General features: G+C 37.5%; 1 protein-coding gene across 1 annotated transcript in view; it reads right to left on the bottom strand.

The window, feature by feature from the left end:
• Positions 1 to 3,592: 3,592 nt before the first annotated feature.
• The window catches only part of BMP3 (bone morphogenetic protein 3), a 32,928-nt gene continuing 18,302 nt past the window's right edge, over positions 3,593 to 18,218 (bottom strand). Inside the window, exons 2-3 of the mRNA XM_063425361.1 lie at positions 7,208 to 8,106; positions 3,593 to 4,044 (exon numbers count right to left, since the gene is read on the bottom strand). Coding sequence (XP_063281431.1) covers positions 3,853 to 4,044; positions 7,208 to 8,106 — 1,091 coding nt within the window. The 3' untranslated portion in view covers positions 3,593 to 3,852. The remainder of the gene's footprint in view (positions 4,045 to 7,207; positions 8,107 to 18,218) is intronic.

Consider the following 18,218-nt stretch of genomic DNA (forward strand, 5'->3'; position numbering starts at 1 on the left):
ACACTCTTACTTGTAGAAGAATGAAACCTGAAAGACAACATTTAGACAATAACAGACAAGTTTTGATTATAGCTAAGCTGAGAAACTTCTCCAAATCAGTTATTGTTACCTCAATTGTCGTGTTCAGATTCCTAATCAAGCCAATCAGTAGTTGTAGAATTTGTATAGCAATTACTTCAAAAGAGGACACAATAAAAAAATAAATTAAAAAAATAAAACAATATCTAGCCAGATTTTGGTAAATCATTTTTATTTTGCTATAATAATAACATGATAGATTTGTATTACGTACAAGGTCAATAGTCTTATCACTACAACATTTTAGGACATGGTGAATATAATAAAAAATATTTTAGGAGATCAAAAAGGTATGAATATACCATGCCTTTTGAATTAATTAGCTAGGGAACATATAACGTTAATTTATTTTTTAAGGAACTCATATTGCAAACTGTCAACACAACTAATAGTATTTGTTTATAGAGCACTTTAAAATAACAAATGTTCACTGTCTCACAGACTAAATACCTGTACTGAGAGAGTAGAATTACTAAACAAAAACAGGGTTATCCAATAAAGTGGGAATTGTTGGGAATGCAAAGTAAATTTAAAGGATCACTATAGGGTCAGGAACACAAACATGTATTCCTGACCCTATAGTGCTAAAACCACCATCTAGCCCCCCTGGGCCCCTCATGCCTCCATAAATATAGTAAAAATCTTACTGTATTCAAGCCTGAAGCTGTAACTCTGCATGCTGTTAGACTCAGAAAAACAAGCAGTCTGCTGACATGTGGTAGTCTGATGCAATCACAGTGCTTCCCCATAGGATTGGCTGAGACTGACAAAGAGGCAGATCAGGGGCAGAGCCAGCACAATTCAAACACAGCCCTGGCCAATCAGCATCTCCTCATAGAGATGAATTGAATCAATTAATCTTTATGAGGAAAGTTCAGTGTCTGCATACAGAGGGAGGAGATACTGAATGCTTGGATGCATTTTAGGCAGCCATGACCCAGGATCTCTAACAGCTATCTGAGGAGTGGCCAGTGAAGTTATCACTAGGCTGTAATGTAAATACTGCATTTTCTCTGAAAAAAAAAAGGTAATGATTCTACTCACCAAAACAAATTCAATAAACTGTAGTTGTTCTGGTGACTATAGTGTCCCTTTAAACATTATGCTAAATTAGCCAAAATGGAAACAAAACTGAAACCTTTAACCCCTTAAGGACACATGACATGTGTGACATGTCATGATTCCCTTTTATTCCAGAAGTTTGGTCCTTAAGTGGTTAAATTCACTTTGAATTCATAACCATTCTCGTTGAATAACCCTGAATTGTAATAACACAGTGTAAATTACACTTTTTCGTTCACTTTTTTTTCCTATATGTTCCCCTTTTGCCTCTGGGATGTGTGTGGCTTATCTTCTGACTGCATCCACCTATTTAGGGAGCCATGTTATGTATTGCTATGTACGTAAATGGCAGAGCTTATGGATTAACATGGTATACCCAAATAGCTTATGGGGAATCTTGGGCTGGGTATACAATTTACAAGTGGTTTTAATAACACTGTCTAATTCAATCCAGATCTTCACTTTACAATGTACACTGACTGTACAATTCAGTTCCAATACATCACTATGAAAAGGCAACGTAATGGACAAAAATAATTATTGCAAACATTATCATTCAACTATTTAATCACTTGGATTCCAAAGGGATAAAGTAGTATATATATATATATATTTTACTAAAAACTACCCCTTTTGCACAAAATGTATATATTCACTTTACATAATTCTGAGATAAGCAACTTTTGCTACACTCTTTTTTAATATTATGAAATTGTTAATAAAGTACATACGTGAGAATAAACATAGTTGCATCATTTTATAAGAATCTTGTATTGGTGCATAAGTAACATATTCTTAGTATGATGGATTTTTTCACGCAGCAGCAGTAAAAATAATAGCAAAAATAATTATTATAATATTCATTTCTTAGAGGCAGCAATCACTAATCACAAACAGCTTCATCCTAAAAGGATCACTGTAGGCACCATAACCACTCAGAAATATTGAAATGATTATGGTGTCTCAAGCCTAAGCACGGACTCCAGGCACCATAACCATAAGTGGTTATGGTGCAGAATGCCTACAGTGTCTCTTTAATATTGCAAAGTATTTTACTTTTTTCATGCATTACATTTCAGGTATTTTTTAAAGATATTCTCTAATTTAAATATCTCTACAAGCACTGTAGCAGTGGCTATGGTGCAAAGGTACCTGTATCAATTTTGTTGTGCCAAAATAGTTAGCCCAACTTGCTAACCCATAAACTATTTTGCACACATAATAAGGAAGATGTAACCTCCTCATCTGAGGAGGTAGGCTTTAAGTGCCACAACCAGTTTAACCCCAAAGTCTACTCTCCAGTGCTGTTTCGCTCTGCCCCCTCAACATCCATTTTGTGAAAACAGAAGCCCTAGCCTACTACAGGCAAGGGGCGCCACTGATTGACTTAGAGCAGGGATAGGCAACCTTCGGCTCTCCAGATGTTGTGAACTACATCCCCCATAATGCTCTTACACACATAATGCTGGCAAAGCATCATGAGAGGTGTAGTCCAAAACATCTGGAGAGCCGAAGGTTCCCCACCCCTGACTTAGAGCATTCAGCTAAGGCTCTAAGACAATCAGTGGCTCACCATTCATAAAAACTAGCTTGAGAAACGTACTTATGTTTCTCCAGACATTCTGCTGCAAGAAAAGCAGAAAGTAAAAGGGGAGTTTCGACTGAAGAAACAGTTATTTCAATGTAAGCATATAATGTAACTGACAGGAATTTTTTTTTTTTTTATAAACATGAACTACAAAAACAATATTTTATAGTTAAATTCATGAACGTTTATTTATACTTATTTAAAAACTATTTAATCTATTATCTTCACTATATTTTTGTTTTCTGTGAGGTGTTTTTTTTGTTTGTTTGTTTTTTACAGCAAATTAATCCTATATGTCATATTCCTTTTAAGAAATATTACTTATAATTAAGCATTTTGCCCTGCAGGATCAAATTTCATACAAGACTCTGATGTATAATGGCCAAGGTCCCTAAAAAAAAATGACCGCTTGAGGTCAGGACACAATGACTAAAATATGAATGTTGAAATTATTACAACATTTCTGTACTGACTTACTCACATGGCACAAAACTTACAACACAAATGTTATGATTCTGCTTTCCACAGAAACACAGGACTGAAAGTGATTTGTCCCTTTTAGTTTCTATTGATTCAGAAGAAATTGCAAAGACCCACAAAACTCTGTCAACAATTTAAAGTAGCACACATCATTTCTATTCACTATTTGGTAACAGATGTTTAAGACAGGTGTAAGGTGAGATAGCAAGCTCATGAAGGAAAAGGGCTTACCACTTATTGGATTTATTTGAAATAAGATTCATAGGATAATCAAAGATGAAATTCAAAAGGCACAAAAGAACAGCTACAGCTGTTTTTATTTTTCTCCGGTACAAAAATAGATGTGTCTTTGGACGTTACCTACATGGAAAAAAAAAAATCCTCTATGGCACTGAAAAATCTTTTTTTATGTTTTTGAGAAGTAATATTTTGCATGTGCTGTTTATACCAGCTTTAATAATAACTGTTCCACAATTGTTTATAGCTGGTAATTAGTGGAGGTTCATAACCAGCATTCATGAATGTTATATATATATGTATATATCGCTTTACTTTTCTGTTTTTGCTTGGAAAGTATTTAGAATACAATACGTTGAAAGTGCAAATATGATGATCACTTCACTTTTTCCGAGATGTGTGCAATGTTATCTGCAGGCACAAGACTCCACTGTCATGTTGGGATATACTTTGAGAACAACATTCTTGTTTTCGTCAAAGAAGAGGATGCTGAGGGAAGACATCTTTTCTGGAACACAGCATGGCTCAGGAATCCCGGGTACCACACCCACAGCGCGCACAATACTCTGGATAGTTGCATGGTTAGATGGTTTTAAAGACTGTAAAAATATAAAAATCACACAGCACATTAAAAAAAAGTCCAAAGCTATCAGGAAAATATACATTAGGCATATCCATGGATCGATGTATATATCCATCTATTTATTAATTTATCATCAGGCTATCTATCTATCTATCTCTCCATCTATCTATATAAAAAGGTTACTATATCGAGATTAATCCTTTCCTGAAAAGGGGTATGGCAAATTATATCATAAATGTCATGGAACATCATCTGTCAAGGAGGAGGTAACAGATGAAGCGTTCCTTGACTCTGCACATCGTTCCTTATTTCATATGAGATGATGAATGATGAAATATGACCCCGTCTATTTTTACATCTCAGCTTTTGAATGTGTGCTAGCAAGTCATTATGTAATTTGCATTCTTGATTATATTTAGGAGAGACAAAAGTCAAATACAGTTTAGGGACCTAGAAGGGTGAAATGGCTGAGACAAAATTTCCCCTGGCACCAATATTTTACAGTGGAATGTAATATAGTCCATAACAATTTTACAATTTTCATATTTTTGCAAAAAAAAAACTTTCGTTTTAGCTTCATTATAACAAATTAGATATGACACCCATCTAATACACATAGATAGATAGATTGTCCCGAAAAGCTATACATCATTGAGACTGCTGAGCCTCTGAAGGTAGTCAACATAAAGAATACAGTTCAACAATTTAAAGAATCATGTTTGAAGAGCACAAAAATGTAAGTAGCTGTAAAGATTGAGACATTCAAGACAAAATAGCAAAGAACTGTTCCAGCTGTGTTCATAGTAATTAACCTGGTCTAACTGGTTTAAAATTTCAGGAAGTAACTAAATGTAAGACTTGTTATCATCCAGTGTCATAGTATTGCAGCATTTTTCAATGGACTTTGACCAATATTGAGATGTAAATCAGATTGCTTTCTTTATAAATGTACACGTTCTATGTACAGTACAGAAAAATAAGTCTATCAAGTGTAGTGTTTCTACATGCAATGTTAAGAAACGATATTAACCCAGAGGAAGGTTTGTGTTCATTATCGATGTCAAATGATCTTAGTTAACCTGTAGTTAACCAGTAGCCACCATTCCACTAGGTCAGGGGTGGGGAACCTTCAGCTCTCCAGATGTTTTGGACTACACCTCCCATGATACTTTGCCAGCATTATGTGTGTAAGAGCATTATGGGGGATGTAGTCCACAACATCTGGAGAGCCGAAGGTTGCCTATCCCTGCACTAGGTGGACACTTAGCTGAGCTAATGGAAAAATTACATCCAGAATTTCTTCGCTTGTAAACTTTATTACTTTGATATTACTTTTTGAAAACATATGTAATATCCAAGTACACCCAACCCCATGTCACAAATGAGAATTGAAGTCAATTCATAATTTCATTCTACAGGAATAATTCTACTAATACAAAAAAAAAAGTAACATCTAAAAGATTGAAAGGCATGCACCTCAGAAAAAAAAGTTTCTGTAAATAATCGTATTTCTCATTTATATTTGTTTTCTTGAAAACATAGCTGATTTCCTTGGCAACAGATAGTTTTTTTTATTGAGTCGGTTTCAAAGGACTTGGAGGACATCAAGTGTAATTTTGGTAAATAAATGTGGCAGAAAACCTTTATCGCTATATCTGTTGTTGATTAAGATTGGAATTATGGGCAGATTAGGATCTGGGTTATCACTTCGTGAACTGAGCTGGCCATCAAGCATTTTGTTTTCTTTAAAGAGATATAGAAAAGCACCAAAACAACTTTAGCGTAATGCAGTAGTTTTAGTGCGTAAATCAAAGTCCCTGAAGTCTCACTGCTTAATTATCTGCCATTTAAGAGTAATTTTATTTCCGTTTATGATGGTCTATCCTCACCTCCTCCATGACAAAAATGTTTTTATTTTAAATCAAATCTTATAGCATATTGTGTTTACTTTAGAAGTTATCACCCCCCGATCTGTTAATAGAACTTGAATCACACACATGAGGTTCATGTAAACTGTAGATAGCAGGTAACAGTGACAGAGTTAAAACAATCTAAATTAAACACACTGTGCAATAATGGAGGGTAAAAAATAGACTTTTCAAAATGTGTGTACGGAGACTGAGTGAGTCTCAGTCAGGGGAAGTGTGGCAAGGCTGCATAAACAATGTAATTTAACAGCTAAATGGCTGATAATTGAGAAGGGGCTTTATCTATAAACCAAAACCTCTTTATTAAACTAAAATTATTTTGGTGCCTTTAACATACATATTAAGTAGTTGCCAAAAGACAGATGTTTTACTAAAATTGCATGTATATGATTTGCTGCCTGTGGCATGGTAATTACATTTATTTTTTTTATACACATGTACATCATGTAATTACATTAATAAAAATATAATAATGTTAGACACCACTATATGAATTAATTAATAAGAATATATATATTTTTTGTTTTGTAAATGTGTCCTGTTTTAATAGTAATATGTCTATGGATTTCTTTTTATCTTTGCTGTTGATATTCCTTCTGTGGAGATAGAAAGAGGACAATGTCTCAACAAGCACACATTTATAAGAGTATATACACAGATTACAACAGTCTGTGTCATTTATAAATTCATTCTGTGCTTCTATTCAAAAGCATTCCCATTCTACTCTGACTTTATGAGCACATTGGAAAAAGTTTGTTCAAGACCAGCAAGACGCACAGCATATTGCATCAAAACCTCACAAGTTGAAAGCAAAAAAATATGATCAAGTCTAGCGATGACCAAATACTTGGAGCACAAGAACTAAAAAAAAAAAAAAAAAAGTTAAAGTGTGAAATACTGGACACAGAAAGTTGTAGAATGTGAACTTCAATAAACGGACAAAAGGTCATACTTTACTAGCTAGAAAAGCATTAATGTTTGGATAGTGTACAAGAAATTCCTTCATATAAACTTCAGTTTTTTTTTTTTAAATCTCACTATTTTAACAACTACACTTATAGAACAGACATAAAATATTACTTATTTATGGCTTCAGAGGACTTCCTAATAAAACAGCTGGAATATTTTATTGATTAGAAAAAAAACATACAGTTCATAAAAAGGAGATACAGTTTCTTGCCCAACACTACATGTAAATATATATAGATATAAAAGTCAGCGTAAAAAATACTATTAAAATATTTACAGTACCTTTGGCATTGGGAACTGGCAGGCACCTGAGCAGTAATAGGCATCAAAGGATTTGGGGGAAATAATCCATTCACTCCAGCCGATGTCTGCAAAATCTACTTTCAGATAGCGTCTTGCACAGTTTCTAGGTTCGTTCCATTGCTTTTTCCTTGCCTTCTTCAGTGTTTGTTCGTCAAATTGCAGAGTTTGGGTTTTCTGCCGCCCACCTTTCCTCAGCTTCTTCTTATTTTTGCCTTTGTCAGCCGGCCTAACTTGAAGATTTTTGTACGGTTTCTTTTCTTCCCACACCTCTTCATCCTCATTGTATTGGTATTCAGCACCTGGGAGCTCATTGTTTTGTAAGGGTAAAAGTATGTCAGTGGATCGTCTTCTCCGGTGCTCAACTGGTCCTGCTTTCCGATACGGCTTGTGGGCTAGAGGATTGCGATTTCCTTGTAAATTTGAAACAACACTATCTGGCTCTGAAATGGCAGAGTCATTAGCGTAAACCAATATGTATGGTTTGAGACCTGAGATATGTCTCTGTCTTTGATTTGGCATATCTACTGTCATGTTGATGCCAATGAGAGTCTCGCCATGTTGCTTAGCATTGCGTAGAACCTGAGTGATGTCCTTCCATTGCCAAGAAGGAAAGTCCCGGTATGACGTGGAAATATTGATGAGAAAATTACCCAAAGGACGAATTTGTTTTTCTAGAGATGTTAAACTCCAAACAGCTAGATCTATAGAGATTTCATGTTTCCTGTGTCCATGGCGAGGGCAGAATAGAGAATGAGGGCATCGATGGCTAGTGTTAAATAAGTCTCCGAGATAATAATGCAGTGTAGCAGAAAGAATGTTTTCTGATGTTGTCAATGAGGTCAAATTGAAAATGTGTCTACTTGCATTCTTTGTTTCCCCTGTAAAAAACAAATAAAATAAAAGCTTTAGAAAATAAAAGAAATAAATATACTAAATGGGAATTTGGCAAAAGGCAGAAATAATATAAAAACACAAAGTGGGGTGAGCATTTGGTTTTCATGACCTCTTGACTAACAAATTGGAAGCAGTGTCGGGTGAAACATTTAGTTTGCCGAAGTGCTTTGTGAGTGAAAAGTGTCTTATTTTTTTATTCAACTTTTATAAATGAACCTGGTTACAACAGGTCCAGTTACTTTCTGGTTTGGTTAGCTCAGTGGAGCTAAAGTCAAGAGGCAGCAATAGCCCAGAGCATCTGCCATACAAAGACTTCTCATTGAGCTGCATTGGGAAGTATGTGATTGGACTGTTGCAGAAAAACGGGGTGGTGTTAAAATGGGAGGGTTTGCAAAGGCTGCAGACAAGATAGCTGTAGCTTTTGCAAGCTGTTTTTAGATATAACCCAAGTGAAAAAATGCATAATTAGATTTTTATTTGGGCAGTAGAGTGTCCCTTTAAGCCTGAAATAAAATATGGCCCATGTAGACATTAAACTAGAGGAACTTTGTTGCACGTATACATAACACCATAATAAACATTCAGAAAATCTGAAACCCCTGGATTACTTTACACCTTTCTCGCCCACCACAATCCCACTGTCTTTCGTAACCTTTTTCTTGTTTTCCACATTCCCCTACTATTTTCTTCTCTTCCTGTCCTTGCTTTACTCACACTCTAGACCCATTAGAGGCTTGCTTTATGTTTGATAACTGCAACCTTCTGTACCAGTTACTGTAAGGCAACTTTATGACGTTAGAGAATAGTAATCCAGCATTATATGCTCACATGAGAACATTCTCAGTATTAATATGGAGACATACAAACCAGTGCTGTGATCCCTGGAAAAGGAACACATGTCTCTAAGGCACTTTCAGCACAAAGTACACAGTTATGGTTCCAACCCTGAAAAACGTGAACCATTTTATTACTGAACTCAATTTGAGAGCAAAATGTCCTGAAACGATCAGCTTATTACATTTATATGCATCAGGAAAATCAGCCTCTTGGAACTCTACAATGCAGCCATTGTGACATCCATCTGGACTATCTGGATGACCTCCTGAAAACTAATAATAACTGTTGAAGACTAAATAATATGGCTTAAACACAACGTCTTTCGTGTTACATTGCAACCACAAGTACTCTCTTATGGCTGCAATGAGAAACAAGGTCACTTTTTTTAGAATCTCCTGCCTTTTTCAAAACGTGCAATATCCGAGGCTTTTAAAACCTGTCTCAAAGTTTTTTTCAATAACTAACACTTTGGGCGTCAAGCATTATGTCATCCTCAGTGCATGTCCTCTTGACTTTCTTCAGATAAAACCATTGTGATTTTCACTACATGGCCATGATATCTGTGTAGAGGCACACTGGCAAAATGTAGCCATTGTTTGGAGGTCAAAGCCTTTTGATCAGTAACAGGTGAAAATATTTTTTGATACAAACATTTTCAAACAAGGCCATCCCAGGTAGAATACAATTCCTGTTTCCCCATGACCAGCTAAACCCAGATGCGATAGAATACAAGTGATGTGAAATAGGACTATGTAGAATTATTTTTAAAGCAACTTTGTCACCTTCAGCACTCTTTGCATATTTAGCAAAACCCCGCTTAGGTGACATCCTTTGGGGTACAGGGAAGGGTAGATATATTTACCTTCTCTCCCACAACTTCTGTTTTCAACTCTTGGAGATTCATCCCCTAGGAGCCTGGTCAGTGCTATACTCTTGCATAAGAGTAAAACATTGATGTTTATAGAGGATCCTGCAAGATCACAGGAACCTCCGTAGAATAAGTCTTGTGATCTGTATCCCACAGTCATTTCAAACATCTGTAGGAACTGGCAAAAGTTGACCGTGGTAGTGCCACCTTTTGCCAAGTTTTGTCAACTTCTAGTTTACACATAACAGGAGACAAAGTAATTCCTATTTTGTTTCATCATATATTTGATACTGTCAATGTGAATACTTTATAAAAAATGTATCTTTACAAAATACTTTTGGTGAGATGAATAAGCTGTTTTACAATGTACCCATTTTAAGGGCCATAGGTTAGAATTAAAAACTGTATGATTATAAAAGAAAAAAGCAGGTGTCCGAGATACATTAGTGTAATGGCTTATTTGTTTGGCCAGAGACTTCAATAATTCTTTTTTCAATATATTTTTTTATGTCCATTGTTAAAACTTTACCCTCATAATATATAGTACGAGTTTTCCCAACAACATGCAAGCTACTATTTGTTACAGCATTTCTCACATCTGTTTCGGCAAATGATCCTAAAGAAGGCAAAAATCCAATTTAAAGCGCTTTACAATTACTCAAAAACTACGAAGAGATTCCTTCTCGACCCCTAAACAAGATTAATTATTGAAAGTAAAAAGAAAGTTACATACACTTTTCCACATCACTGTAATTGTTAAAATGTATGTATTTCAAAAAAGGTTTATTATTAAATATACACATCGTGAAAGTGCTACAATTCAATACAAAAAAAGCCTACTAAAATAATTCACACTAGGATCATACAACAAAAATCACGACATACAAAACTACCACAATCAGTACAATCCTGTAGGGGGACTTGGGTGCAGGCATGTGGGGGGACTTGGATGCGGGTCTGTGGGTGGACTTGAGGGCAGGACCCCAGGGGAAGGGGGCCCCGACCTTGAGCTGTGTCAGGGGCAACACAATTTCTTATGGCAGCCCTGGGTATAATGTATAATAAGTGCATGATTGAAATTTGAATTGAATGCTGGAGTTAAATACAGGGTTATTCACTATCTGAATCGCATTTTGGTTTATTTTCATTATTTGTATAGGGCATTATGTATTTTAATTTGTCCTTGGGGAGCTGAAAAAAAGATTAGAATATAGAAGATGGCAAATGTTTTTATTTTACTATTAGTTGCATTGTAGTAGGGTAAGGGTGTGAAGGCAGGACTTTTAATTTTAATGGGGCGGTGGCCAATGTCCCCCGAGGTATTTCACAGGCCCAATCTCCATGCGATGTGGCCTTTTTAGTGGCTGGGCAGCAATGGCCCAGTTGCTAGTTTTAAACTAGTTCAGAATTTTTAAAATCCTGGCCTGGGCATCTGGGCCTGAATTTGAAGCATTCAGTTTACATTTTGTCTGTACAGTGGCAATCGGTTTGACTGAAACCTAAAACAAATTCAAGCCTGTTCAGGGACTGAATTGCAAGATCTGGACATTGTTGAATAACATCAATAATGTCCAGATTTTGAAGTCCAAATAGTTCCGTATGCAGCCAAATGGTTTTGCCCCTTACCATAGAGGGCCAATCGAAACTTAGTAAATAACGATGATATTGTAATCTGTCATTTTTATTCTTTAAAGGTTGTTAGCACTGAGTCTGTATAGACTAACTTTGGAACATTACACTATTCAGAGACACGTGATGGTTACTAAGGACGCTTTTGGGTTTGTATCATTTTTGATAATATATAGTATGAATTTGTGGCATATTATTTGCTGTACGGAGAGACAAATTTCCCTATATCTAGCCTCCATTTTCTGTTAAACCATTTGAAACAATGTGAAACAGAGAGAGACTGTATCTGTAGCATGAAGCCTGTACGTTCATTGTACAAGAAGAAAAATTATTATGATTATGTTTCAATATTGCTGGGGACAAAAACATTTAGCATTTTACTTTCTACTAAAAATAACAATTAAACTCAAACATAGTATTAATTGTAATAATAATAGTTGCGCCAATTGTAGTTATAATAGAGACTGGAACTTTTTTTCATCAAGGTGGGTCCCATTTCCATTATATGTTCTCTCATTATCCTTCAGTCCCAGTAATAGGTGACCATGATTAATGTCTGTTGGAGGTTCTCTATCCTATTATAAATGCTTCTATAAGCATGCTTAGGTATCTATAAAGAGACAGGGAGGCATAAATAAATAGAGTGAGACACCCAAATATATCTCTCCTCCCTGGACCTCTCCCCTGATGTCCTGCAACGTGTCACCTTTTGCCTTTCTTCTATCTATGATTGGATGTCCTCCTGCTTTCTGAAACTGAATCTTTCCAAAACAGAACTTCGTGTCTTTCCTCCTCCTGGTATTAATCCTCCACTCTCGTTCTCCCTTCAGATTGGTGGTACCCATATCAGCCCAACCTTACAAGCACATTGTCTTAGTGTTACTTTTGATTCTGGCGTCACCTTTGAGCCTCACATCCGGTCTGTTGTCAAATCATGCCAATTCCACCTTAAAAACATTGCCCGCATCTGCCTCTTTCTTACACAAGATGCTACTTAAGAGCTTGTCCATGCTGTAGTAATCTCTCACATGGACTCGCATGGACTATTGTAACTCTCTCCTAATTGGTCTTCCTAATAGTCTTATTGCCCCGCTACAGTCTGTAATGAAGGCTGCCACTAGACTGATTTTCCTCTCTAGTCAGTCCTCTCACACCTCACCACTCTGTCAGTCCTTACATTGGCTTCCTGTATCCTATAGGAGTCCATTCAACGTGCTAAATCATACCTATAAAGCACTAAACAATTTTAGCCCCTCTTATATCTCCTCACAGATCTATAGGTATGCCCCTTCTCGTTCTCTCCGCTCTGCCCGTGACTTTCTTCTGTCCGCTGCTTGCACCCGTACGGCCAACTCACGCTTGCAGGACGTCTCGCGGGCGACTCCCTTCCTATGGAATAGCCTGCCTACTCCCCTAGTCTTCAATCGTTTAAGAAGTGCCTTAAAACCCATTTCTTTATGAAAGCCGATGGCCTGCAAGACTAACCTCTACCTCGCATACCTGTCTCTTGCTCTCTCCTAAAGGGCAGCACTCTCTCCTCAAGCTCTGCTTCACTCCCACCTAATTTGATTGCTATTTCCTGTCCTAATGTGTTTTATTCCACACCTCCTTTGGACTGCAAGCCCGTTTGAGCAGGACCCTCTTCAACCTATCGTTCCTGTAAGTTCTCTTGTAATTGTCCTATTTATAGTTAAACTCTTCCCCCCCCTCTCCCATAATATTGTAAAGCGCTGTGGAATCTGTTGGTGCTATATAAATAGCTATAATAATAACAATTTTAAAGAAATAAAAACAATTTTTGGTTATAAATGTCCATGGACACAAATCCAATACAGAAATAAAACAATATTTTTTTTTATTTAAAACAACCTTGCTAAGTTGCATTCATGGGCTGTGATTGTGCCCACACTCCAAACCTGGCAGTAACACGGACTCAAATGTTAGGAAACACAAGAGAGCTGTAAAGTTGAACTGTATGGAAAATATAAGTGCAGCATGTGTATATATTGAGCATGTTCAAAGGGACTGGAAAGATACCAAAGAACACAAGCAGCAAATTTCTCTATTTCATTCATAGCCACCATGTATCCAATTTTTTGTGATTTAACATGGGACTCCCATAATTGGCAATTTAAAGAGGCATCACTGTCTTTTTTTTAGAGAAATGATCATAAATCTATAATCCTCTAATAATTTGTAAATTATAGTGCTTTATCTTCATTGATGCAATTATCAGCACTGTTACAATTCAGTACTTTAAATGTTCCCTCTAAGCCGGGGATCTCAAATTCTGGCAAACAGATGTTGATGGCCTACACCTCTCATAATCCCTTAAAAGTGTTAGATGGCCATGGAATCACAGGAGTTGTAATTCAGCAACATGTGTCTGTTTGTGTTGGTGGCATGGGGGCAGAATTTGAGATGCTGCTTTAAGCAATTTTTGTAATTCCGCTCTGAAAAAGTTAAGAAAGGCTTATTTTAAAACAATCACATGGTAGCATTTTTTTAAAATGACCTTTTAATTCTATTGCAAATTGCAGGGGAAGGTTATCATAAAGATTCCTTTCAGAACTAAGTGCAGGGCAACTTATTAAAGTACGCTTTAGAAAACAAAACACTGTTGTTTTTTATTACGTAAAATACAAAATCGTAGCCTCTATTGAATCAGTACATCTCTATGAGGAATGTTCAGCGCCTCCATGCAGGTAGTGGAGATACTGAACGTCAGTACTGCACATTGTGCAGCACTGACCCAGGAAACACTTCTAGTGGCTGTCTGAGTGACTGTAATGGGAGTTGCCCCTAGGCAATAATGTAAACAATGCCTTTACTCTGAAAAAGTCAGTGTTTACATTAAAATGACAGCAGGGACAGGCTATAGACACAAGAAAAATTACATTAAGCTGTAGTTGTTCTGATGACTAAAGTGCCCTTTAACGATGGCCATCTCCACAGTGCAAACATAGCACCACAGGCTGAAAAAAAGCCTTGTGTCCATCAAGTTCAGCATTTCTCACATCTGTTTCTTCTGTTGATTCAAAAGAAGGCAAAAATAAATAAATAAATAACAGTTTGAAGCATTTTGCAACAATCTAAGAAAAGATGTCTTGGCAGTCGTAGTTTGTAAAAATTCCTAGTTTGTAATCAAATATGCAAAGGTAAGCTAGGGGATATATTAAACAGAGGTATAAAGGTACATAAGGAGACTACATTGCATTTAATATGATGTTAGATTAATATTATCATTGTGTATAATAATATATTTTAAATTCTTTGCAGTTTCCAAACATATACATGTGTTTTCATTTTCAGCTAATAACATGAAAAATAAATGTTTTTTTTTTTTAAATTGTCTGATGGATGTGTTTATCACTTTACCACAATACATGACAATAACCCATTCACTACCAAGATCATGAATACGCAATTTTCAAAACATGTTCCATTCCATACACCAGAATTATGCATAAATTATTTTGACAAAGCCCTCCCCGCCAGTCTCTCAACGTGTCTCATTAGTCAATCCCCTCCACTTGTCTCATTCACCCCCCAAGCCCTTCCATGTGTCTCTCCAACCCCCCATGTCTTCTCTCCCAACCATCAACGCCTCCATTTGTCTCTTCCGCCACCCTGTGTCTCTCCCATCCCCCCAGCCCCTCCATGTGTCTCTCCCACCCACGTGTGTGACAGACACACACACTGACAGACACAAACACACACACACACACAGACACATACTTACTGACACACATACGCACAGACAGTCACACAAACTGACACATACACACACACTCACACGTTATTGCACACTCTCACAAAAAAGTTTTACCCATTCAGTCTCCCTAACTTTCGGAGAGCTGGTCTGGGTTCTCTCCCTGGGCTCCAGTGTGGGTCTGTGCTGTAATCTGGCAGTTCCTCTCTCTTCCCACACACTGTTTAGTATGCCGGGGCCAGAATTACATCATATTCTGGCTCTCGGCATCACAGAGGGATCAGTGCTCCCTCGCTAGATCAGTGTTACACCTGCCTCCTGCCCTCCGGTATATATCGGCAGAGTAGGCACCTGCCATCCAGGTAATCAGGTGCCTACTCTGCCTCACTGGATAAGCGACAATTTACAGGTGCCCTAAGGTGGGTCATCTGTGATAGGAGACTCTCAGCAACCCCACCTTCCGGCGGCATACTGTTGCAGGGGCCAGCAGGGTGGTTGTGACCCCTGCGACCATGGTAGTTTGACCACTGCCCCCTCCCCCCCCCACATACAGTCACCTCCACACACAGTGTTAAGCTCCGACAAACACTCCGACAAATCCACACATGCACGCACATTCATTCCCTGACACATACGCAGAGTTTAATTAGAGTACGAACGCTGCTATGCTCAGTGGAAAAGTGCTCAGCCGTGGTGTCCCTTCACTCCCATGTGACTTTATTAGAGCACTCGGAGTAAGTTTTCTGAAGGAGTGAAATTGGGGCTGCCAGTACTCGATTTAGAGTTCAGGAAACTATACACACCGCTAGACACATAGGGTAAAGGGTAAAAATGGGTCTGTGTGTGCATGTATCAATGTGTGACTGTGTGTCTGTCAGTGTGTGCATATGCATTTCTGTGTGTTTGGGTATATATAGATGGTACGAGTACATTAGGGATAATGAATAGATGGCTAGCACATAGTGACAATGTAAACAGTTTACAGCATTTGCAAGGAGTAATTCCAGTTACTTATGGTTATTTATTTACAAAACGGTTTTCTTAAATAGAACTAATTATTCAGTAATTTTTAAAACTATTCTTGCCCAACAAAAATTGTGTTTTGTTTCCATTAAGTAATTTGCTAATCATACAGAATCAGGCAAAAAAAATAAAAAATCTAAATTCATCCATTACTTTCCAGAATACAAAAAAAAATGTTTTTAGCGCAGACACCATTATCTGATAGAGGAAGTGGAGAGCCTAGAGCATGTATGTACGTAGTGGGGAATCGCAATGCAGCCTAGAACAAAATCTAACCCCATTCAACCCCCAGTAACGACAGACCACTTAGTATGGATGAAACAGGCCACAGCATTTATTATCACAAACTAAATTACTGCATAACACATCCATAACTTTATTAAATCTCTTCTTTTCTGTAACCAAAACGTTAGACATAAATAAGCATAAATTAACATATATACATATATAACTCCAAACATAGTGTTATACAGTGACCCAACCGTCCTTGCCAATAAACATAGAGTGGTTCCTAATCACCACTCCCTCTCACCTCCCCCCTCGTCATAAAAATCATATATTTCCAATGCCTGCCATCAGCCGACCTTATCCACGCTCGATGGGCACGAGACCTCAGGCAACCTAAAGTTTAACCTTTGGAGCAGGGGAGGTTTGAGACCTTAAAAGACTTGTTCATCTCATTCCATATACTTAAATGTAACCTCAAACTCAATTGGCAAGGACATACCCCCGGCTATCTGTGACTAAATATACTAATAGGGCGGGCGGGAGGGAAGCTGTCTGCTGGCCCGAATCCCAAGTGGCACTGAGGTAAGACCTCCCCCACACTAACTTACACAGAACATAATCCCACCCACAGACTCTTTCCCAACCAATCCCATGCATCTATCCCCACACTCCTACACGTGCCCTTGTCCGCTTAGCTGCGCTATCTCCCCAGGGCCTGGAACACTAAGTCATGCCAGACTATTAGGTGATGTCCCCTTCTAAAGCTAAAGTCCTGGTTATTAATTACATTTTATTGCTGCTAAATTGCTTAATGCTTCTGCAAAGAGAACTTTAGCTTTGCTTTAAAAAAAAAAAAAAAAAAAGGATTTTGTGGTTTCTACTGTTTGGGACTCACCCACATATTGCTTTGAGAATCATACCCTCTCTTATTTCATGGGTCTCTCTTGTTTAACCATGTTACAGAGGTAGTCTCTGCAGCTTATAACTCATCTTTTAGAGACGCAACTATTCCAAACTAGAGGACCCCGGGACAGTCAGTGATTATAAGTCAAACATTAGGGAAAGAATGTTACTGCTATCCAATTTAATGCCACTAATTCTATTGACCTTTGGAGGTGGATGCAGTCAGAAATAGGACCTGCAACTCTATTTTACGAACAGGTTCTACAGATGGTGTATTAACCAACTGACTTATCTGTCAGCCTATACACAGCCTTACAGGTGCCTTCAATTCCTTAAACGTTAGGGCTGTGTTAAACAATTTTCCTCCTGTTCAAAACTGTATCGATTCTCTTTTAAAAGTTTACCAAACGTAATCCTTTTTATAATGTCTTCAGCATTTTCAAAAGCTTAAAGAAAATAGGAACCAGTAGATGGTGCTCTATTCATAATAATAAGGCACTGATACTCTGCCCATACCTAGGAACAGAAGAACCGAGATATAACAATTTGCTATGAAAAAGCATGCAAATATTTGTAAAGATTTTTTTTTTTTTATTATTTGTATGCTACGATTTCACAACAAATTGTTAAAGGGATTCTCTAGTGCCAGGAAAACAAACCTGTGTTCCTGGCACTGTAGAATCTTGGAGTGCCCCCCATCCCACATCGCTGAAGGGGTTAAACCCCTTCAGAAACTTACCTGAATCCACGCTCCTCCCACTCCGCGCGCATTAGACCTTCCCAAAGGAAAGCATTCAATGCTTTTCTATGGGGATTCCGGCGACCCTGGAGGTCCTCATGCATAGCGTGGGGACATCCAGGGTTGTTTAGACGACAAAAAGTCATCTAAGAAGCCA

The sequence above is a fragment of the Pelobates fuscus genome, chromosome 6, assembly GCF_036172605.1.
Source record: "Pelobates fuscus isolate aPelFus1 chromosome 6, aPelFus1.pri, whole genome shotgun sequence".
NCBI classification, from domain to species: Eukaryota; Metazoa; Chordata; class Amphibia; order Anura; family Pelobatidae; genus Pelobates; species Pelobates fuscus.